This window comes from Pelophylax lessonae, assembly GCF_965119305.1.
Source record: "Pelophylax lessonae genome assembly, chromosome: 1".
Classification (NCBI taxonomy): Eukaryota; Metazoa; Chordata; class Amphibia; order Anura; family Ranidae; genus Pelophylax; species Pelophylax lessonae.
Genome location: NC_138768.1, coordinates 115,829,947 through 115,853,894, shown reverse-complemented (window position 1 = coordinate 115,853,894; position 23,948 = coordinate 115,829,947). Strand labels below are relative to the sequence as shown.

Sequence of the window (23,948 nt, the reverse complement as noted above, 5' to 3'; positions counted from 1 at the left end):
CTGAATAAAGCCACGGTTATCCCAGTGGAGGACACTTCGTCCTTTAAGGATCCGGTGGATCGAAAGATGGAAGCAGAGTCCCGCACCATCTTCTCTCTGATAGGGTCAGCATTTAGACCAGTAATTGTTATTGGTCTAGTTTCCCAGACACTTACGGAATGGGCGAAAATGGTACGCCAAGACCTTAGGGGAAAAGATATTCCCCAGGAGACATCTGATTTGATGGAACAGATTATACAAGGGCTACAGTTTATCTGTGACGCAGCCTTGGACACTACTCCCTTATTAGGGCATGCATCTATCCTCAGACGTGTGCTGTGGTTAAAATGCTGGTCAGCTGACCTAGGTTCCAAAAAGACCTTGACAAATCTCCCTTTTCAGGGGAATCGTCTATTTGGGGCCAACCTAGATGAAATCATCAAGGATGCCACTGGGGGCAAGAGCACTTTTTTGCCACAGGCTGCTAAAGCTAAGGGACCTCGCAACAAGCGAGGACCTTTCTTTACCGCCCATAAAGGGCGCCCGGCTGGTACTAGCGGGAAAGGCAAGACTCCTCCAGGAGGGTTCAAGAAGGGCTGGTCGGACAAGCAGAGGACCAACCCAGCCAAACCCGAAGCAAAGGAGTACACAGCCTGAAGGTGCGCCCCCACCCGGTTTCAGGGTGGGGGGACGTTTTCACCGGTATTCAGGACATTAGATCGAGCTTCAACCACTACTACCGGTGCGATTCTTCCCTTCCAACATTTAAGTACTACAGGAAGCGGTAGTTACCGTTCCCTGAATAGATCTTTTCCTTTACCTTTTCCTAAGATTAGTCCCTATACCTCACAGGAATCGGATCTGGTTGACCAGATAGGCCAAGTAGCCTCTAGTCGGGTGACTTCGGTCCCTGAGGTTCAACCAGAAAAGATCACCCTTCCTGATATCAATCAGGTATCTGATAAATGTGTGGGAACAGAAAACGACCAGACTTTCTCGGATGGTCGGGGCCAGATACCTCTAGGGACGCCTGGTTCAGATTCTATCAGCGCCAGTGGTCCTAGAAATTCTAGGCTGGCCTCCTCAAGCCGGCCTGGCCGACTTGGACATGCTAGTCGCAGACGTTCCGTGGGAACTTCGTCTCAGGGAGTGTCTGTGGTCTCAAGGACCAATTTACCATCATGCTTTACAGTCGCTGGGTTTAATGGCCTGGCCATTGAGACCCAAGTACTGAAGGACAGAGGTTTGTCTACTTCAGTCATTCCTACCCTTATTAAAGCAAGGAAAGCGACTTCCAGCAAGGTCTATTATCACACATGGAAGACTTATATTGCGTGGTGCGAATCTTTAGGATTTCCTCCACGTACCTATTCGGTGACTCGAATATTGGCCTTTTTGCAACAAGGGGTTGAGCAGAAGCTAGCCTTGAGCACCATCAAGGGTCAAGTTTCAGCATTAGCAATCTTCTTTCAGAAACCTTTAGCTACCAAGTCCTTGGTGCGGAATTTCATCCAGGGGGTGCGGCACCTGGCTCCTCCAGTCCGCGCGCCCTTACCGCCCTGGGATCTTAATTTGGTTTTGTCGGTTCTACAGAAACCTCCCTTTGAAAACATCAGGGAGATTCCCTTGCTTACTTTATCCCAGAAGGTGGCCTTCTTGGTGGCTATTACTTCTGCTCGCAGGGTGTCAGAACTGGCTGCATTATCATGCCAGTCCCCATACCTAGTGATTCATAGGGATAAGGTAGTACTTCATCCTAAGCCAACTTTTCTTCCTAAGGTGGTTTCAGATTTTCATCTGAATGAAGATATTGTACTACCTTCCTTGTGTCCTCAGCCCAAGCATCATCGGGAACATGCGTTGCATTCCTTAGATGTGGTTCGGGCAATCAGGGTATACCTGAAAGCTACGGAATCATTCCGTAAGACGGATTCACTTTTTGTGATCACGGATGGCCCCAGAAAGGGTTTGCCTGCATCTGCCGCGACCATTGCCAAATGGATTAGACAAACGGTGGTACAGGCTTATTCTATTAAGGGTCAGAGTCCTCCGTTCCCTGTTAGGGCGCACTCCACTCGAGCGCTCAGTACTTCCTGGGCCTTTCGCCATCAGGCGTCAGTGGTCCAGGTATGTAAGGCGGCCACCTGGTCGTCGGTACATACCTTTACAAAATTCTATAAAATTGATGTGACGGCATCGGCGGATGCCTCATTTGGCCGCAAGGTTTTGCAGGCCGCAATTTGAGGAGACCGGTGGTCTACCTCGAGGGTTTTTTTCTGTTTTAGGATGAGCATTGTAAACTTCTAGTTGGCACCGGTTGGGCCTTCTAGATTGGGATTTGATTTCCATTTTCCCACCCCTCATTTGTGATACTGCTCTGGGACGTCCCGAAGGTGGTGTATCACCGAGGACTACGTCTGTCAATGAGCGCTAGAGAAAAATGGATTTTTGTAAAATCTTACCGTAAAATCCTTTTCTCTTAGCTCATTGACAGACGTAGTCCCCGCCCCTCTGTTTTTGAGTTGGGTTGGGTTAAAATCTCTAAAGACTGCTTTTTCACAAAACTGATTTGCTGAGGCAGAGAGAGAGAGGATATACCCTCTGGGACTGCCCCTAGGGTGTGGCCAGAGCTTTTTAATTTCCTGTCTAGTCCTGCTCCTGTGGAGGCAACATAACCCGAAGGTGGTGTATCACCGAGGACTACGTCTGTCAATGAGCTAAGAGAAAAGGATTTTACGGTAAGATTTTACAAAAATCCATTTTTTTTTTTTTTTACTGCACTGTCCTATGGTAGAAAAAATCCACTTCCAGGGCTGCATATACCTTAAGACACTCATGAATAGGTGCCTAGGGTAGCAGGATTAGAGGGGGCAGGACCGAGCCCCACATCTGTAGACTACTTTTTCCCAATTTTCTTTTCCCCTTCTATCCATCTCCTGTAAATTGTGCCTAAATTTAGCAAGATAGAGGGATAGGGTGTGCTGGAGATGCTGAGAGGAGTCAGAAGACTTTTCATGGTTCCCGGAAACATTACTTATGTATCTGGATTGCTTGTCTGTGCAATGAAAAGTAGTCCTGCATATACAGTATATCATTCAGCATGCTGTCTGCAGTAGTCTGTTGTATCGTATCATTAGCTAAACTAATGACATAACACAAGGGTCAGAAATTATACAAAAGGTACGTCATTGTTATAGTAGCTTAGGGCAGCTTGATACTTACATACTGCTGTGCGGCACCTACCTGTTCAGTATATAGGCACTTATACAGATGACAATTACTACTAGAACCACCAATCCAACACATGCAGATATTTTGATGACTTCAAATTCACCTTCAGCTGTGTGAAAAAACAACATATATGGAAAAGGAGTGAGTGGCTTTTTTTTTCTTTGGCTTTTTGGTGTTTTTTTACCCTTACAATTGTTCTAAGGTTAACATGGTTTTTACCCTAATGTATTTCCAGCATTAACCACTTGCCAACTGCCAGCAGTACATATACTGTGGCAGGTCGTCTCTATTGCACAAAAAGACAAACCCGTACGTCGTTTCGTGCAATAGCCAGTGGGTGGCCACCCGCGATCACTCCCTTTAGCGACAGAACGGTGGTCTGCCTATGTAAACAAGGCAGACTGCCGTTCTGTCACAGATATGAACACAGGGATCTTGTGTTTCTGCTATTTAAGAACACAGATCTCTGTGTTCATCTAGTGAGTCCATCCCCCATGCAGTTAGAAAGCATCCCCTAGGGACACACTTAACCCTTTGATCGCCCCCGGTGTTACCCCTTCCCTGCCAGTGTCATTAGTACAGTAACAGTGCATATTTTTAAAACTGATTACTCAAAAAAGGTACCCGTTCCCCCCCCCTCCCCCCTGAAAGGTGCCAAATGTGGCGGGAGGAAGCAAAAGAGCGGAAGTTCCACTTTTGGGTGGAACTCCGCTTTAAGGATAAGTTCACTTTTCATACCATGTTAAATAATACACCTGTATCCAGGGTGTAACGTTACTAAATGAGAAGTCCCCACACCCTCCAGAATTTCTGATATGACAGCAGACCGGGGATCCTTTTCCCACAACCGCTGGCGCAATTTCATGTGTCCATACGGGACTCTGACCACCCAGGCTGCATCATTCATTCACAACGTTCTGTGAATGGAAGAACTAAAACTACCATTGCGGCTGACAGTTATTAATGAACTACCACAGCGCTTATGAATGTTCTAGGTAGTTTATTAAATCTTCCTGTCATTCAGTAACTGGCTGCCTGTATGAGGTACAGGCAGACAGAACATTGATAGTCTGCAGAAATCTTAGATTGCACCTGGGATCTGCTGTTCATGGGTGCAATGATTGGCAGGCTCCCAATAAAAAAAATAATAAATGCAATTTTTTTTTTTTTTTTTTTACCTGAAAAAGATGTGCATTTAAAGCATTTTTCTCTTTCTTTCACCTTTTGGTGGTTTTATTTGGGGTGGACATGGGTAACTTCCAGGGACTATCAGCTTCCCCCACTCCTATTCCCCCCTGTCTGGATCTAGAGTGAGTCTGGTAGGGGGACCCAGGGCCGAGAATGCAGCAGAGACCCCTGGGGTCTCCCACACTATCCCCACTCTGTAAGGGTCCTGGGATAGTGTGTCCCCCACCCGGGTAGTCTGGAGGGGTCCGAGTGTAGGAGACCCCTAGGTGCATGCCCTGCTGTTTGCAGCGTGGGTATAGTGCAGGGGGGTCCCGGTGCAGAGTGCACAGCAGTGTCTCCCCTAATTATGTGTCCTACCTTCACGGGGGTCCCTTTGCAGAGGGTACAGCATTGCAGAGGGTGCAGGAAAGATCCTGTCAGCATGCTTCAGTGATTGCAGCTGATGGTGGCCATTTTCCCTTAGTCTGGCTGGTGTCCGGTTGACGGCCATGTTTGTGTAGCCGGATGATGTCACCGGGGCCATTTTCCCTTAGTCTGAAAGATGCTGAAAACAACTTAAGCCTTGTGGGGATGCCGAAGCTCCTCTTCTTCCTCCTATTTCTCCTCTTCTTCCTCCTATTTCTCCTCTTCTTCCTCCTATTTCTCCTCTTCTTCCTCCTATGTCTCCTCTTCTTCCTCTTTTTCCTCTTCTTCCTTAGTTTACTGTGCCTGGGATATCTGAACAGCGATAGCGTCCATGATGATGCTGGGTTTGAATTCTCAGCACTCCTCCAGTCAGTAGGGTGAGTCTTTGGGGGTCCCTGTTACCTCTCTCTCTGCTGATAGGTACCCTGAGCCTTGAGGGGATCCTTTAGTGGTGCCAAAAGATAATTTTTATACTGCAGGGTCTTCCTTTCCTTATGGAACCTCAGGGTCACATCTCCACCAACCCCCTAATGGAGGTGGCAGGTCCCTCGGGACCCCAGCTTCCCATGGTTGCACTGACAGCGGTCCTGCAATCCTTAGTGGCCCAGGAGGAAGTGTCTCCTGCCTGATGCCGCCATGGATGCGGCCAGTCCAGAGGGATTTAATATCACACCCCTGATCCATCCGATAGTGAGGATGATTCCTCCATGGTCGCAGCAGCGAATGAAAAAGCGAAGGTAGACCCACGTATCACTGCAGTGCCTGAGATTTTAAAATGGAGGATGCGGCTGATGTAGCCACGGACAACTCCAAAAGTGTTTTCTTATGTGCCTCATTTTGAAACAACCAAAATTACCCTTTGTGGCCTGCAAACGTTTTGCTGTACGTTACCTTTTTGAGGAGTCCCTTTTAAAAAAGTGGGATAGTCCACCAGTAACGACCCTCCTGTTTCCAGCTTGAGAAAAGCAACCATGATCCCAGTAGAGCAATCCCAAATCCTTTAAAAAGGAGCCGGCTGACAAGAATGCGGAGGCTATGGCATGCAGCATGTTTACTATGGCTAGTTCGACATTGCGGCCAGTCTTTGCCTCAGCCCTGGTGTCTCGGACCCTAAATGAATGAGCCAAGCTTTTGCGCCAGCATGGGGGGTGGTCAGGTCCCTGCTGCTTATGTTAACAGATTGCCGACCACCGCACGACTATTTACTGCGGCAGTCAGCCCCCTACAGGCAAAGCGACGTAGGGCTACGTCGCTTGCCCACGAGTCTCTAGGGGGCGAGCGCACGCCGCCGGAGGCGCTCCCCTGCTCGGTCACTAACATCCCCGCGCGAGTGACTGGCGGCTCCGATGTCCGCCGGTCACTCGCGATCTCCCGCTGGAGAGGGAGAAAGGCAGGCAGCTAATGTAAACAAAGCCGCCTGTCATTCTCCCTGGTGTTAGTGCAGAGACTATACAAGCCATGCCCCCCCCCCACAGTTAGAATCACGCCCCTAGGGATACATTTAACCCACTGATCACCAATAAAGTTAACCCCTTCCCTGCCAGTGTCATTTTTACAGTAACAGTGCATATTTATAGCACTGATTACTGTAGTATTATTATCCAGGATTTATATAGCGCCAACAGTTTGCGCAGCGCTTTACAATGTGGGGGAAGACATTACAGTTACAGTACAATTCAATACAGGAGGAATCAGAGTAATGTCACTGGCACCCCAAAAGTGTCAAAAATGTCAGTCAAGGGTCCGATCTGTCCGCCGCAATGTCGCAGTCCCGCAAAAAAAATTGCAGATCGCTGCCATTACTAGTAAAAAAGAAAAAACAATAAAAATGACCTAAATCTTTCCCGTAGTTAGTAGACGCAATAATTTTTGCGCAAACCAATCAAAATACGCCTATTGCGATTTTTTTTTTTTTTTTTACCAAACATATGTAGCAGAAAACAAATTGGCCTAAAATGTAAAAAAATCTTGATTTTTACTTTTTTTTTTTGGGAATTTCATATAAAAAAATGTTAAAAATATTGTTTAATTGTTGCTCTTTTTTTGTTTATAGCGCAAAAAGTAAAAATCGCACAGGTGATCAAATACCACCAAAAGAAAGCTCTGTTTGTGGAGAAAAAATTTCATTTGGGTACAGCGTGGCACGACCGCGCAATTGTCCGTTAAAGTCACGCAGTGCCGAATCGCAAAATAGGCCCTGGTCTTTGAGCAGCCAGTTCTCGCTCCCATTTTGCACACAGGTTCTGAGTCTGGTGGTATCGACCTTCAAGACAGTTCTGTTGCACAATCTTAAATGCAGCGCCTTTAGCAGGTTTGGCTCCACAGAAGGATACCGAAGTTCATGACAAGGTTACAGTGTCCTCTGATAGACGCCACAGGCATCCAAGGGCCACGGTAAGGCCAGTATCATCCTCGGCTAAGGCTTCTTCCGCAGTTCCTGCGAGGAATCAAGAGTGAGAATCTTCCAACCATCCTGGTGGCTGTAAACATCCTTTGGGGGCTTCCTCTCAGAGAAGATCAGTTGTCCCAAGGGCTGATCTACCATCCTGCTTTAGAGTTGCTGGTTTTAATGGCTTAGTTATTGAAAGCCAGGTACTGAGGGATAGAGGTCTGTCTGGATCTGTGATCCCTTCTATGGTGAAGGCGAGGAAGTCGTCTTCCAGCAAGATATACCATCATACATGGAAAGCGTACATTTCTTGGTGTGAGTCGATTGGCGCTCATCCTCGATCCTTTTCTGTGGCTCGGATCTTAACCTTTCTTCAACACGGCGTTGATCTGTATTTGGCCTTGAGTACCATCAAGAGCCAGGTGTCTGCCCTGGCAATCTTCTTTCAGTGACCCCCTAGCCACTCATTCTTTAAATCAAACCTTCATTCAGCAGGTTCGACATGTGGCTCCACCTGTATGGTGTCTTTTGCCGCCATGGGATTTAAGTTTAGTAATTTCAGTTCTCCAGAAACCTCCTTTTAAGAATATTCAGGAGAGTATAAACGTCTCGGTAGGACGCATAACTCTGTTCACAATCCTAGTCATGATCTGAGTCACAGCGTACCTCTGGCCTGCAGCACCCCCATGTCAAGATGGTGGGTGGTCTGCCTGGAGTGGTGCCCGCCTGGTCCCATGGTGCGGTAAGTAGTGTTCCCCCGCCCCTCTGGTGGCCCTTCGAGGTGGACGTGGCCCCCCCCCCACTGAGTTGGTCAGACCCCCGATTGCCCTTCCTTACACTTTTACGCTCCCCCTCAATTTCTTCTGTGGACCACCCCCCCCCATTCACCCATACCTAACATCCCCCCCCCCCCCCCCCACCTGCGGCAATGCCTGATTTTTATGGTGGGGTTGTCAAGCATGTGCTGGGGGCCAGTGGCAAGACAAACGTGGCCTTTTTTTGGGGGGTGGGTGGTCCTGGTGGGGGTCTCTACCGGGGGCTCCCCTTGCTGTCCAAATGTACCTGGTGGTCCTTGGAGGGTCCATTTTGTTGTGGATGGCTGCTTTATCTATCGGCGGCCATGTTTGTGTAGTCCAGCGAACATTTTCTTGTAGTTTCCCATTTCTATCAATCAGAGGCCATGTTTTTAGAGTCTATGGGGAAGTCATTCGGCAGTGGGCCTCTAGTGGCAGTTCTATGAACTTCCTTTTCCTCTCAGATCATGATTTTGGTGCACTGGGACTTGTAGTAACGCTGGTGCAGCGTTGGATTGGTATTTCTTTGTCGCTCATTGACAGACGCAGGACTGATATCTTGATATCCGTAGGGTTATACTGCCCCCTACAGAAGTAGGACACTAGGCAAATTCTGGCCACACCTATGGGCAGTCCCAGGGGGTATATCCTCTCTCTCCCTGCTATAGGATGTCAGTTTTTTTTCTGCCTAGTCAGGAGTAAGGACCTAAGTTCCTTGCTGGGATCTCTGGTCCTGGCAAGTTTTTTTAGATAAATATTTTTTTAGTTAGCTTTTTTCTCCAGCTGTTCCTGTGAGATCTTCAAGCAATTATGCCGGATCTGGGCGACGTGCTGGATGCTGAGATCCAGTGGTCACCCCAGCCGGCCTACGAGCGCCTGCAGACCCAGCTCCGCGCTGGGTCGGCCGCGACATAGTCCCGCTGGACGGGGACTGGCCCACGGGTTAAACGTCCCGCCGAGTCGCATACGACCGGTTGACGGCCGAGTCGCAGCGTCTCCTTTGGCCGACACCCCCCCACTGGGCGGCGAGGGGTTTTGTCTGGAGTGGCGCCCGCTCTGTTCCGGTATGGTGAGTAAATGCTTCCCCCCCTTCTCCTCATGGCTGACTCTGGGGTGGACCCGGGCCCCTCCCTGGGACGGTCGGACCCACACTAATCTGAGTTCCCCTCTGTTCCCCTGTGCACCCCCCTGTGGTGTCCCTCTTTCCCCTCCCTCCCCCCCTACGGGGGGGATGTTTGTGTGTGTGTGTGTGTGGGGTGGCTAGCCGTTCATGCAAGCCGCTAAGGGGGCAGGGGGTGGGGGGGTCCCGACAGTGCGGACGGCTGTTGTGCGGGGGGCTTCCTCCCTGGCTTCCCAGGGCCTACCTGTATTTTTTTTCAATTTTGTCACACTTTGCTGACGGGTTCCCCTGGGGTTGCCATGGACCCTGCTGCACGTGTCCCCACCTGATCCCCTCGAGGTGGCCGCAGGGCGCTCCGATTCTCCGCTCACCATTGATGCGCTTTCGGCGGTCCTGGAGTCATTTGTGTCCCGGGTGGAGGTGGCCTGTCAGGGACGGGGGGCTACAAAGCGACCCCCGCCTACCCCTGTCTCGTCTGATGTCTCAGATTCTGATCCTGAGCCAGTCGCTGCTGCTGCAGGTTCCTCCTCTGGGGCTGCTGTCTCGAGCCCCGTCTCCTCTGATAGTGAGGATGACCTTTCTGCCTCCGCCATAGCGCAAGACAAGGCACTGGTGGACGCACTGATTGTGTCTGTCCGGGAGACCATAAAACTGCAGGTTGCACCTGCGGATGCAGCTCATACGGAAGTTGCCTTTTGCACTCGCAAGCCCTCCAGGGTGGCGAAGGTGTTTCCCTTTCCCAAATGCTTTGACGATATCATTAAGGAGTGGGTCCGTCCAAAACGAACCCCTGGGATGCCCAAACGGATTGCTAGGCGCTACCCGTTTGAAGAGTCCGTCCTTAAAAAATGGACGGTGCCACCTTCGGTGGATCCGCCGGTTTCCAGACTAAATAAGGCTACTGTTATCCCGTTGGAGGATTCCCCCTCCTTTTGGGATGCAGTTGATCGTAGGACGGAATCTGTGTCCCGTTCCATATTCTCCCTGGCAGGGTCGGCCTTGAGGCCAGTGTTTACCATTGCTCTGGTTTCACAGACGTTGACGGAATGGGCCAAGCTGTTACAACATGATCTGGAGGGGAGAAGTCTCCCTCCTGCCGTGGCGGAGTTGCTGGAGCAAATAGTGCAGGGGCTACAGTTTGTTTGTAACGCTGCACTGGACGCTGCTCCATTGCTGGGGCGTGTGTCGATCTCGGCGGTGGTCCTCCGGCGCATGCTATGGTTGAAGTGCTGGTCGGCGGATCAGGCTTCCAAAAAAGCCTTGACTGATCTCCCTTTTCAGGGGGATCGCCTGTTTGGTGCTACCTTGGATGAGATTATCAAGGATCTCACTTGGGGCAAGAGCACCTTTCTACCACAGGCTAATAAGGGTAAGGAACCTCGCCGCAGACAGGGACCTTCCTTTTCAGCTCACAAGAAGTTTTTTCGCTCCTCCGGGGCGGGCGACAAGGCGAAGCCCTCCAAAGCCCCCCGGGGGGTTTCAAGTGACCCTGGTCTGGTAAGCAAAAATACGGTCCTTCCAGACCCGAGGATAAGATCGCTTCAGCCTGAAGGTGTGCCCCCACCCATATCAGGGGTGGGGGGGGCGTCTTCGCCGGTTCCCGGACCCGTGGCTCTCCAGGATTCAAGAAAAATGGGTTCACGAGGTCATACGGTCGGGATACAAGATCGAGTTTCAATCGCTTCCACCGGCGCGGTTCTTCCCTTCCAATATGCGACTGTCCCCGGATCGCCTAACGGCTCTGTTGGGGGCAGTGCAGGACTTGATGCAACAAGGAGTGGAGTCCATTCGCACAGTGGTGGCCTCCATGCATCAGGGGGATTTTCTGGTGTCCATAGACATCAAGGATGCCTATCTTCACGTTCCCGTTTACGCAGGACGCCAGCGGTTTCTGCGCTTTGCTGCAGGAGAGGACCACTATCAATTTGGGGCGTTACCCTTTGGTCTCTCCTATGCTCCCCGGGTTTTCACAAAGGTTTTGGCCCCAGTTCTGGCGCTGTTGCGGCAGAGGGGCATATTGGTTCTGGGCTACCTGGGCGACCTCCTCCTCTGTGCGGAGTCGCCGCAAGCTCAGTTTCATACGCGGACTCTCCAAAAGGAGATTCTTCTCAAATGGAACCGGAATCCCGATTCCTTGGACAATCGGATCCGGCTGAGCGAGCGGACCAGGGAATCTCTGGTTTGGTGACTTCGGTCTCCGATGCTCAGTCAGGGGAAGTCCTCTCTTCCGATTTATTGGACGATTGTCACCAAGGATGCCAGTCTATCCGGGTGGGGAGGGATTGTGGGGAGGGATTCTCGGCAGGCTATCTGTTCAGGGGCTCTAGTCCCTGGAAGAATCCAGGTTGCCGATAAATGTGTTGGAACTGAGAGCGATCAGGTTTTGCCTGGTTCACTGGGGCTGCCCGGTTCGGATTCAGTTGGACAATGCCACGGCCGTGGCTTATGTCAATCACCAAGGGGACACCAAGAGTGTTCTGGCGGCCGTGGAAGTGGCCGGCATTCTTCGTTTGGCAGAATGTTTTTTTCCGGCGCTTTCCGCAGTTCACATTCCGGGCGTGGCGCTGGTTGCTCCGTGGGGGCAGTATCAGCTGCTGTATGCCTTTCCTCCTCTCAAGTTGCTGCCGAAACTTCTTCGCAGGATAGAGGCAGGATAGAGGCAGAGGGAATTCCAGTCAACCTTGTAGCTCTGGACTGGGCTCGTCGGACCTGGTATGCCGACTTGGTCAGGCTGGTCGCGGACGCTCCTTGGCTACTTCCTCTCAGGGAGGATCTGCGGTCTCAGGGACCGATCTTCCATCCTGCTTTACGATCGCTGGCTTTGACGGCTTGGCTGTTGAGAGCCAGGTGCTGAAGGACAGGGGTTTCTCTGTTTCAGTTATTCCTACTCTGATTAAAGCCAGGAAAGCGACTTCCAGAAAGATCTATCATCGCACATGGAAGTCTTATATCGCGTGGTGTGAGTCCCTCGGGGTTCCTCCACGTTCTTACTCTGTGGCTCGGATATTGGCCTTCCTGCAACGGGGGGTTCAGTGGAAGCTGGCCTTGAGCACTATCAAGGGCCAGGTTTCAGCATTGGCGATCTTCTTCCAGAGGCCACTGGCTACTCACTCTTTGGTACGGAATTTCATCCAGGGGGTGCGGCACCTGGCTCCTCCGGTGCGCGCGCCCTTGCCGCCCTGGGATCTTAATTTGGTGTTGTCGGTTCTCCAGAAACCTCCCTTTGAAAATATTAGGGAGATTCCCTTGCTTACCTTATCCCAGAAGGTGACCTTTTTGGTGGCTATCACTTCTGCACGCAGGGTGTCGGAACTGGCTGCGTTGTCCTGTCGTTCCCCCTATCTGGTGGTTCATAGGGATAAGGTGGTTCTTCGTCCAAATCCGTCCTTCTTTCCTAAGGTGGTTTCTGACTTTCACTTGAATGAGGATATTGTGTTACCTTCCCTGTGTCCTAAGCCCAGTCATCCTCGGGAGTTTGCGTTACACTCCTTGGATGTGGTTCGGGCGATCAGGCTGTACTTGGCTACTACTGACTCTTTTCGTAAGGCTGATTCACTTTTTGTGATCACGGATGGCCCTAGAAAGGGGTTGCCTGCGTCTGCCGTGACTATCTACAGACGGTGGTGCAGGCTTATTCTATTAAGGGTCGGGTTCCTCCGTTCCCTATTAAGGCACACTCTACTCGGGCTCTTAGTGCTTCCTGGGCCTTCCGCCACCAGGCGTCGGTGCTTAAGGTTTGCAAGGCGGCTACCTGGTCGTCGGTGCATACCTTTACAAAATTTTATAAGGTTGATGTGCTGGCATCGGCGGATGCCTCTTTTGGCCGCAAGGTTTTGCAGGCTGCTATTTGAGGGGACCTTTGGTCTACCACAGGGGTTTTGTTTTTTTTCAGGTGGGTCTCATCTTCTTGTTTCGATGAGTCCTCTGTTCTTCTGGTTGGCTCTGTTTTGGCCTTCTGGATTAGATTTTATTTCTGTTATCCCACCCCTCATTTATGGCACTGCTTTGGGACGTCCCTATGGATATCAAGATATCAGTCCTGCGTCTGTCAATGAGCGACAGAGAAAACTGGATTTTTGACTTACCGTAAAATCCCTTTCTCTTAAGCTCATTGACAGACGCAGTACCCGCCCCTCTATTTTGAGTTGGGTTGGTATGAGACTCTGACACTGCTTTGTTACATAACTGACATCCTATAGCAGGGAGAGAGAGGATATACCCCCTGGGACTGCCCATAGGTGTGGCCAGAACTTTTTCCTGCCTAGTGTCCTACTCCTGTAGGGGGCAGTATAACCCTACGGATATCAAGATATCAGTCCTGCGTCTGTCAGTGAGCTTAAGAGAAAAGGATTTTACGGTAAGTCAAAAATCCATTTTTTTCACAGAAATTTTACACATTTTGCAGGCGGTTCCAGATTAACCCATAGAGTCCCTGGAGCATGTGTTACCACCTGACCCACTCTCTCTTGTGGGGTCCCAGTCCGCCTTGTCTGCTATGACGGCGGTCCTGCAGTCACTGGTGTCTAAAGTAGATTTTGCCCTTCAAAATAGGCCGAGTAAAAAGCATCCTCCGCCTTCACCTGCGTTCTCTGCCTCCCCAGATTCTGAAATGGTTTTTGGCTGCCGTGGACGCGAGTCACCCTACTGGGTCTGCGTCCACGCACCCTGAGTGCTCTGATAGTGAGGATGATTCCTCTTTCACTACAGTCGCACATGAAAAGACGCTGGTGGATGCATTGATTGTATCAGTGTGGGAGACTTTAAAATTGGAGGATGCAGCTACTACTGCGCCAGCTGCGATGGTGCAGTTTGGTACCCACAGAACCTCCAAGTGGCAAGTCAGTGGGGTTCCCCCAAACACACTGTCAGGGTCCCTAAGCGCTTTGCTAGACAATATCCGTTTGAAGAGTCCCTGATAAAGAAACTGACAGTATCACCCGTGGTGGACTCTCAGGTTTCCAGGTTTATTAAAGTCACCCGCCTTACAGTGGAGGACTCTCCGTCCTTTAAGGACCCCTTTGACAAGAAAGCTGAATATCTGGTACGATACCTTTTTCACCATACCCGGTTCAGTTCTGCGGCCAGTGTTTGCCATAACCTTGGTTTCACAGACATTAACGAAATGGGCTAGGCTCCTGCGCCAGGATTTGGAAGGTGGACAACCTCCTCCTGACCTGGCGGACCAATTGGTCCAGTGGTTGCAGTACATCTGTGATGCCTCTCCAGATGTGGCCCCCCTTAGCCTATAGGATGTCCGTGACGGTGGTGACTATGTCGCATGATATGGCTGAAATACTAGTTTGCAGACAAGGCTTCCAAGAATCTATTGACTGATCTCCCTTTTGTAGGAGACTGCTTGTTCAGAGCTTCCATGGAGGAGATCGTTAAAGGTCTTACAGGAGGTAAGAATACTCTGCTTCGGCAGTCTGCCAGGAGTAAAGAGACTCATCGCAAGCGTGATTCTTTCTTTCTTCTCGGCCCATAAGTCATCCTTTCGTTCTTCGGGATCGAAGGACCAGGGATCGAAATCCACCTATAACCCTGCAGCGGGTTCCAAGAGGCCCTGGCTGGGTAAGTCAAGAGTGGGCCCCTCCGGGACTGCAGACAGGCTCGCTTCTGCCTGAATTGGTGCCCTCACCCGTACCTGGGGTGGGAGGACATCTTCGCTCCTTTCCTGATCCGTGGCCCTCTTGGATTCAAGACAAATGTCTCCACGAGTTGATTCGGTCCGGGTACAAGATCGAGTTTTGGTTCTTGCCTCTGGCAAGGTTCTTTCCTTCCAGTCTGCATTTGTTCCCATTATCGTCTACAAGGTCTGGATCTCAAGGCTTTAAACCGCTTTGTGCGGGTTCGAAAATTTTGAATGGAGTTCATTCACATGGTGCAGGCATCCCTTCATCAAGGGGATTTCATGGCCTCTATTGATAACAAAGACACTTACCTTCATATCCCAATATATGTCGGGCATCAGCGTTTCCTTCACTTTGCCGTGGGGAGGAGCACTCTCAATTTGTGGCATTACCCTTTGTTCTCTCCTCGGGTGTTTACAAAAGTGTTGGCCCCATTGTTGTCTTTACTTCTTTACTGAGGCAGAAGGGTGTTTCTTCCGGAGGTGAAACTCAAGAAATTGCAGGATGCGACATGGCTCCTACTGTCCAACCGGTGATCATCCCTTAGGACTTGCATGTAAGTGCTGGGCCTGATGGTCTCCACCTTTTAAGGGAAGTTCCATGCCAGGTCTCTGCAGAAGGAGATCCTTGTCAAATGGAACAAGAACCCACAGGCTCTAGACAATCTGATCCTGTGCAGCTGGAGTACGAGGGGATCCCTGATCTGGTGGCTCCACTCTCAGGCACTTCATCAGGGAAAATCCTTTCTTCCCTGTACTGGACGGTGGTCACAACGGATGCCAGCCTCTCTGGATGGGGAGGTGTTTTGGGTACAGATCCAACTTGGGGGGGTTTGGACTCTGGAGGAGTTCAGTCTGCCAATCAATTTCCTGGAAATTTGGGCAATCAGGCTTTGCCTAACCCATTAGACGGATCGTCTGCAGGGGTGCCCGGTGAAGATTTAATCAGACCATGCCACGGCCGGGGCATATGTCAATCATCAAGGGGGCACCAAAAGTGTCTTAGTGGCCTCGAAAGTAGTCAGTATTCTAGGATGGGTAGAATGCTTAGTTCCAGCTATCTCTGCCGTGCATATTCCGGGGGTGGAAAATTGGCAGGTGGATTACCTCAGTCGGCAGAAGTTGGATCAGGGAGAATGGTTTCTCCACCAGGAGGTGTTTCATCAACTGTGCCTCAGGTGGGGGACTCTCGATGTGGACCTGTTGGCCTCTCTTCTCAACAGGAAGGTGCAGAGGTTCGAAGCAAGGTCTCGGAATCCTCGGGGGGGGGGGGGTTCCCGTTCCTTCTCCCCGTTCCTTCTCCCCGTTCCTTCTCCCCGTTCCTTCTCAGTGTCGTGTTTCTTGGAGTTTCTCCAAAGAGCTGTAGATCAGCGTTTGGGCTTGGGTACCATCAAAGGCCTGATATCGGCCCTGGCGATTTTCTTTCAATGCCGTTGGCCACAAATTCCTTGGTCCAAACCTTTGTTCAGGGGGTCTGCCACCTGGCTCCCCCTGTGAGGTCTCCGTTGCCTCCATGGGACCTCAATTTGGTGCTGTCGGTTTTTCAGAAATGTTTTTCCGCCTAGTGTCCTACTGCTATGGAGAGCAGCATAAACCCATCGGTCAAGAAGATATGGAGCTGTGTCCGTCAATGAACATCAACCCATCGGTCAAGAAGATATGGAGATGTGTCCATCAATGAACATCAGAGAAAAGGATTTTACAGTAAGACGAAATCCAGTTTTTTGTTTTTTTTTTTATTTAAAAGGTGAACTTGTCCTTTAAAAAGTGTTAGCCAGAGTTCAGCTTTAATTTGTTAGACAAGTTCATCTAAATCTGCTAGTGTATTTAACACTACCCTCTCCCTAGATTGACAATGCTTCTGTCCAGGGAGAGTAAGAATAAAGAGCTTTAAAAGATAACTTGGTAGGCAAACAACCATTCTGTACTGACAATTAATATGATAAAACCTTACAATTTAATACACAGTATACATTTCTTTAGAGTGAATGGTTTCTAATACCATAATAGAGCGTTTTGAAAATAATGGGGGCGCTGGGTGGTCCTGTCCCTTTAACTGTCACTCCTGAGATGCTCACATGATATTCATAACCGCTTCTTAGTTCCTCTATCCGATAACTTCTGTTACTTGAGGAATTCACTGTAATTTCTAGGATTAAAAAAATAAAACAATATTATTTCCAAACTGATATATTTAATTTGTACAGTACCTGGTTAAACATAAAATGGACTCCTAAAGGAAGTATCCACACTACTCCAAAGTGTGGCCACATTCTAAGGATTTGGACAGATGGCTGCACCCAAATCTAAGGTCTTCAGGTGCAGGCTTACATTTTCTATTAAGAATAAACCATGATGAATCACCAGTGGGGCGTCTGTGACTCTTAGGTTTGATCCACCCACCCTATGGTGCTCCCTTTCCTGTTGATGTAATGTAAAGAAGAATTTATTCCAATGCGGAGCTTTTCTTGGGTGCTGTTGAAGAACATAACAACACTGCTTTACATGGGTCACAGTTCCACCTTATGGTTGGTGTAGACATCAGGTTCCTCGTGCTTGGGGCTTAGGGGAGTCACTGAACGCGTGTATTGCATGTGTGGATAATGTTGAGTAGAAGTTATTGGCAGTAGAGTGGAAATAGCTTAGCGTAAGGGAATGGTGTGTTTGTATCCTTGTAAGAGGAAGCATGGGGTAGACTGTTCTTTAGATGAGCATAATACCTGTGTAGTGGAGTTTATATCTACTTTGTCCTCCTGTAGAACAACCGAGGAGGTAATGTACCTGTCCTTTGCACACTAAAGTAGCTGTTGCATCGCACATTCTCAAACATGAGAATGTGAAACCTGCAAATCCATACAGGTACATTCCCCAGTGAGAAAAGCTGTTAGGTTAGTAAAGGTTTTTTCAGGTAACTATGGTCTCACCAACCTCTCTCCAAGAAGAATGTTGTAGACAGCAAAGTGTGTGTATAGAACAGTCAGTCTTTATGCAAATATGTTTGTGTGTGTTTTCACATAATTTCAAGAGGTGTATGGGTGCTTGCAGAATTTTTTAAAGTGTTACCAAACTCGGGGGCATAGTTGGATGCGGACGTGAGCTGACGAACCTGAGAAGTGCTCCTGCCATCCTGTACACTATCCTCTGTGTTCCTGCTGACCCAAAGCCACACACAGGGAAGGCCGCAGCTCCAGCACAGCCACCCATGTAGACGCCATTTTGCTGCACAGGCTCCAAGCTCTTCTAGCAGACATAGAGATAGGTGCCTCGGCTCCAGCTCCTGTGCCCCCCCGTAGTCTCAATTCCCTGCAGGGGACACCAGCATGATCCTGGCTGCTATTGAAAGCAGCAAAACATCGTTTCTAGTCAGAATTGTTCATTTAGCAGAGGAATGTAATCTTATTCGTAATGATCTGGACAAAATAAGGGGCCGCCCCTCAGAGCCTAAGACCCGGGTCTCAGCAGTGGAGGACCACACGGGGCAGTGATCTAAAGAACACGGTAAAATTACTTGTTGTAAAGTCAGATGATGCAGAAAACCATATGCCACGTAACAACGTAAGCATCCTGGGTCTCCCGGAAGGTGCCGAAGGGGACCCCCTGGCGGATTTTGTCGAAGCCTTTTTTAAGGATCTCCTGGGCTTAACAGAGGTCTCCCCAACTTATGTAGCTGGATGGGCGCATCAAGTCCCCATGGGGCCCCACCTCGCCCCTTTTTGGCGTGTTTTTTGAACTATCATGATCGGGACCCTATGCTCTCGGAAGCCAGGAACCACTCAAATATGCAATATGGGAACGCGCTCATCATGCTGTTTCCTGATTTTTCCCAGGAACTCCAAAAGAAGCGCAGAACCTTCACAGATATCCACCACGGACTGCGAGACAGCAACATCAAGTATGGCATGCTGTATCCTAGCTGCTTGCAAATCCAACATGAAGGCACTAGGAAATTCTTTGATACCCTGTCCTAAGTGTATGCTTGGCTCAATATGCTCCATTAAGCTGAATATGGTGTTTTGCCACTTGGTTCTGGGGATGTATTCTAAATTTTGTTTCTCCTGCATTATGGAGGTACTGTAACACCTTGTTTACTGATATATCTTTTACCTGCCACAGTTTACAGTCAAGGCGTTCCTCCTATCCTAATTTCCTTGCTGCTGGATGGACTACCTTACAGCCGTGGACCTCGAGTGTGATTTTTCCAGGGGTGTGAGTAGTCTAAATGTGTCTTGGCAGCTGCAGGCTTAGCCATTGAGCATTTGTCCATCCTGCCTTCCTTTCCCCAGCTGCCCTACCTCTTTCCTTCTATTTATAGGGAATTCTAGTTTACAGGAGCTGTTCACAGGGGACTCTACAAAACAAGATTGTACCCCCGCAGTTGACTTCCTTTGATGGTAACAGAAGCTCGGTTTTGGGGATGTGAGACGTAATCCCCTGTCCGAATACACAGTTGAAGCACTTGTTACTTTGTTTAGGGATTTAAACTGACCTAGTTTATTGTTAGGATATCATGGTCAGTAGGGTGTTTACTGTTTTATTACTTTTTCCCTTTTTTATTTTGATGTGTGCACTCTAAGCTTCCACTGGTTCGACTCTACATATCCTATGCTGCGGTACCCCGCACTCAGGGCTCTTACAGTCCACTCCTTTTGCTCTTGCCACACGTATGTACTTTGTTGCTAGAATATTATCCTGCTTATACCATGTATTTCTGTATCTAAGATATGGACTTTAACCACCTCCAAACTAGGCAATTTCACTCCCTTCCTACCCAGATCGATTTTCAGCTTTCAGCGCTCCTACGCTTTCGATGAGAATTACTCAGCCATGCAACACTGTACCCATATGACATTTTGTATCATTTTTGCACACAAATAGAGCTTTCTTTTGGTGGTATATATTTAAGAAATTTTGCAAATAAGTAATTTCTCTTCATAAATTTTGACCAAAATTTATACTGCTACATTTCTCTGGTAAAAATAACCCAAATCAGTGTATATTATTTGGTATGTGTGAAATTTAGTCCACAAGCTATACTACCAATCATTGAAAATTGATTACACCAGATGTACTGATTGCCTAATTAATTTCTTTGAGGCCCTAACATGTCAGGACAGTGCAAATATTCCCCAAATTTCCCCATTTTTGGAAAGTAGACAGTCCAAGGTATTTAGTAAGAACCCTCCTCTTCAGAGAAGCATATCCTACCCACACCTAACAACCATACCTCCATTTTCTCCATCAGCCCATCCCCCACGATTATTGCCTTTTTTCACTTGACCCTCCCTTCTAGATTGTAAGCTCTAACGAGCAGGGCCCTCTAATTCCTCCTGTATTGAATTGTATTGTAACTGTATTGTCTTTCCTCACATTGTAAAGCGCTGCGCAAACTGTTGGCGCTATATAAATCCTGTATAATAATAAAATGACAAGTTTTTTGAAGTTGTCATTTTTTCCCACAATTCTTTGGAAAATGTCACAAAAAATATATTAAGTTCATTCTCACACTCGACATAGACATACTTGCAACTACACCCCAAAACACATTATTCTACTCCTGAGTGTGGCAATACCACATATGTGAGACTTTTTCACAGCCAGGCCACATAGAGAAGCGCTATATCCAAGTAGCACCTTCAGCCATTATCCACTTTAAGACCAGGCCTTCTTCTGAATCTTTTTTGTAAAAATCTGTATTTTTGCTAAAAAATAACTTAGAACCCCCAAACATTATACATTTTTGTAGCAGAGGCACTAGAGAACAAAATGGTGGGTTTTGCAAATTTTTATGTCACACAGTATTTGCGCAGCAGTTTATCAAACGCAATTTTACACACTAACGCATAAATACATTTTGATGATTTTCAATGCACGCTGAGACAATATAATATCCCCATTTTTGGTAAAATATGGTGTTGCGCCAGGTAAATACACTGAACAAAATTAAAAACGCAGCACTTTTGTTTTTGCCCCCATTTTTCATGAGTTGAACTCAAAGATCTAAGACTTTTTCTATGTACAAAAAAGGCCTATTTCTCTCAAATAATGTTCACAAATCTGTCTAAATCTGTGTTAGTGAGCACTTCTCCTTTGCCAAGATAATCCATCCCCCTCACAGGTGTGGCATATCAAGATGTTGGTTAGACAGCATGAATATTGCACAGGGGTGCCTTAGGAGGACCATAATAAAAGGGCACTCTAAAATGTGAAAATGTTGGCCAACCTGATAGCAGATGCTAAGGCTCAATCGTTAATTTTAGCCATAAGATGTGCAGAAAATACTCTGATATCTGACCCTGCTAGGATATTGCAGGAATTCACAAATTATTTTGGTAAGCTGTATGCATCCATCCTAAAGCTGATCTATGAAAATTTCTAGGTGCCCTGAATTTGCCACACTTTCAGAGGAGGAAGCTGCTCTTCCTGATAGAGCTATTGTGGTGGAGGAAATTGAAGCAGCAATACACTCCTTTCTTGCAAAAAAAAAAAACATTGGGTCCAGATGATATTTCAGGGGAGTGGTACAGGATGTATGCAGCCACTCTTGCACCTAGGCTCCATAGTTTGTACTCAGAATGCATAGAAGCTTTGACTGTGCCCCCCTATGTATTAGTCCAACTTTGTTTTCATTCCCAAACTGGGAAAGGACCATACCAACTGTGCCTCATACAGGCCCATATCCTTGTTAAACCTTGATTTATGTATGTAGGGTAGGGTATTCACCCATCTACTATTGACCTCAGTTGACTCTACCTCCAGAGTCTTGGCCCCACTCAACATTAAGAAGGCCTTTGATTCTGTTGCCTTGCCTTACGTGTTCACTGTGCTCGAGACAATGGGTTTTGGCTCAGAGTTCCTAAAGTGGGTAAAGCTCCTATATTCATCTACAATAGCCCAGGTCAAGTTGAGAGGTGAGCTCTTGGAAACCTTTTTGAGTCGGGAGGGGTACAAGGCAGGGCTGCCTATTGTCTCCTGCATTATTTGTGATGAAGCCAGAGGCAATAGCCTTGAAGTGTGCTACTATGGGTAGCTGGTATCCGAGTGAGAACTATTGTGGAAAAAGTGTCCATGTATGCAAATGACCTCTTACTATTTTTAAATTACCCGGGGCCCTCCCCTAAGGAGGCTTTACATATTCTTTTAGCGTTCTTTAAGTTTTCTGGATTGAAGGTTAACTGGGAGAAATTGCAAATAATGCCCATAGACCCTGCTGCTGTTCGAATGACTGATCCCAATCTACCTCTGTTGTGGCCAGATAAAATTTGGTATCTAGGCATAGTGATTTCTCCACTCTCCTCAGATTATTGTGAATTGAATCTAGCCTCTATACTAATATTAAGGGAAATAGATCTTTAAAATCTTCCCCGGGAGGTTCCAATAACCCTTGGTCTGGTAAACCTGAAGCTAGCTTCTCCGGACCCGCAGACAAGACCCATTCATCATGAAGGTCTGCCCTCACCCATTATTCCATTATTGGGGTGGGGGGACTTCTTCGCTGGTTTCCAGCCTCATGAACCTTCTTCATAAGCGTCAAGGGGATCCACAAAATTATTATTTTGGGGGTACCCAGAAAGGGGGACAAAGCTTGTCCTTTTCAGGTTTTTTAGGCCCTTGTGCGGATTTAATTCCTGCAAAGGTTCCGGTGATGTCCGAACTACCTAAAGTCCCCCCCTATTCCTGTCCATGGACTTGATTAACTTAGGTCTGATTCTGTTTCTGACCAGGGTAGTCCTTCCTCTGCACAAACTTCAGGGACCACATGCCATGATTCACCGGCTGCTTTCACACACAGAGTTCTCTCTCCCATTTTGCATACAGGTTCTTTGTCTGGTGGTATCGACCTTCAAGACAGTTCTGTTTGCACATCTTACATGCAGCCCCTTTAGCAGGTTTGGCTCCACAGAAGGACACCGAAGTTCGTGACGAGGTCACGGCTTCCTCTGATAGACGCCACAGGCATCCAAGGGCCACGGTAAGGCCAGTATCATCCTCAGCTAAGGCTTCTCCCTAAGGCTTTTCCTGAGAGGAATCAAGAGCGAAGATCTTCCAATCATCCTGGTGGCTGTAAACGTCCCTTGGGGGCTTCCTCTCAGAGAAGACCAGTTGTCCCAAGGGCTGATCTACCATCCTGCTTTACAGTTGCTGGTTTTAATGGCTTAGCTATTAAAAGCCAGGTACTGAGGGATAGAGGTCTGTCTGGATCCGTGATCCCTACTATGGTGAAGGCGAGGAAGTCGTTTTCCAGCAAGATATACCATCGTACGTGGAAAGCGTACATTTCTTGGTGTGAGTCGATTGGCACTCATCCTTGATCGTTTTCTGTGGCTCGGATCTTAACCTTTCTTCAACAGGGCGCTGATCTGAAGTTAGCCTTAAATACCAGCAAGGGCCAGGTGTCTGTCCTGGCAATCTTCTTTCAGCGACCCCTAGCCACGCACTCTTTAGTTCGTACTTTCATTCAGGGGGTTCAACATGTGGCTCCACCTGTACGGTCTCTTCTTGCCATCATGGGATTTAAATTTAGTACTTTCAGTTCTCCAGAAACAGCCATTTGATAATATTCAGGAGATTCCCTTGTCTACGTTATCCCAGAAGTTGACATTTTTGGTGGCTATTACCTCGGCCCACATGGTATCGGAATTGCCGGCATTATCCTATCGCAGTCCCTATTTAGTGGTCCATAGGGATAAAGTGGTTCTTCGTCCCTGTCCATCATTCCTGCCCAAAGTTGTCTCTGACTTCCATTTGAATGAGGACATTGTGTTTCCTTCCTTGTGTCCCAAGCTTGCTCATCCCAGGAATTTGCTTTGCATACCTTGGATGTGGTTTGTGTGATTTGGGTGTATCTGGCAGCTACTTTGTCCTTTTGGAGGTCAGACTCGGTTTTTGTGGTTATGGACGGACCAAGGAAAGGGCTAGCCGCTTCTTTGGCTACCATCTCCAGATGTATCAAGCAGATGGTGACTCAGGTCTATTCCATTAAAGGTCAGCTTCCACCTTTCCCTGTCACGGCGCATTCTAATCCGGCGCTGAGTAGTTCCTTCCGTTATTAGACACAAATATCGCTAGTTTGCAAGGCGGCCACTTGGTTATCAGTGCATACATTCACAAAATTCTATAAGGTAGATACTTTGGCATCTGGGGATGCTTCTTTTGGCCGCAAAGTTTTGCAGGCTGCTGTTTAAAAGGGGCTGTTCCCTCTTGAGGGGTGTTTTT

The 23,948-nt window shown here is 48.3% G+C and overlaps 1 protein-coding gene across 1 annotated transcript in view; it reads right to left on the bottom strand.

Annotated features, from left to right (window-relative positions):
* LOC309544263 (interleukin-6 receptor subunit beta-like) overlaps positions 1 to 23,948 on the bottom strand; it is a gene marked incomplete at both ends in the record, with an annotated part of 87,284 nt that overhangs the window by 50,726 nt on the left and 12,610 nt on the right. The window contains 2 exons of the mRNA XM_082243166.1: positions 3,223 to 3,319; positions 16,738 to 16,884. Coding sequence (XP_082099292.1) covers positions 3,223 to 3,319; positions 16,738 to 16,884 — 244 coding nt within the window. The remainder of the gene's footprint in view (positions 1 to 3,222; positions 3,320 to 16,737; positions 16,885 to 23,948) is intronic.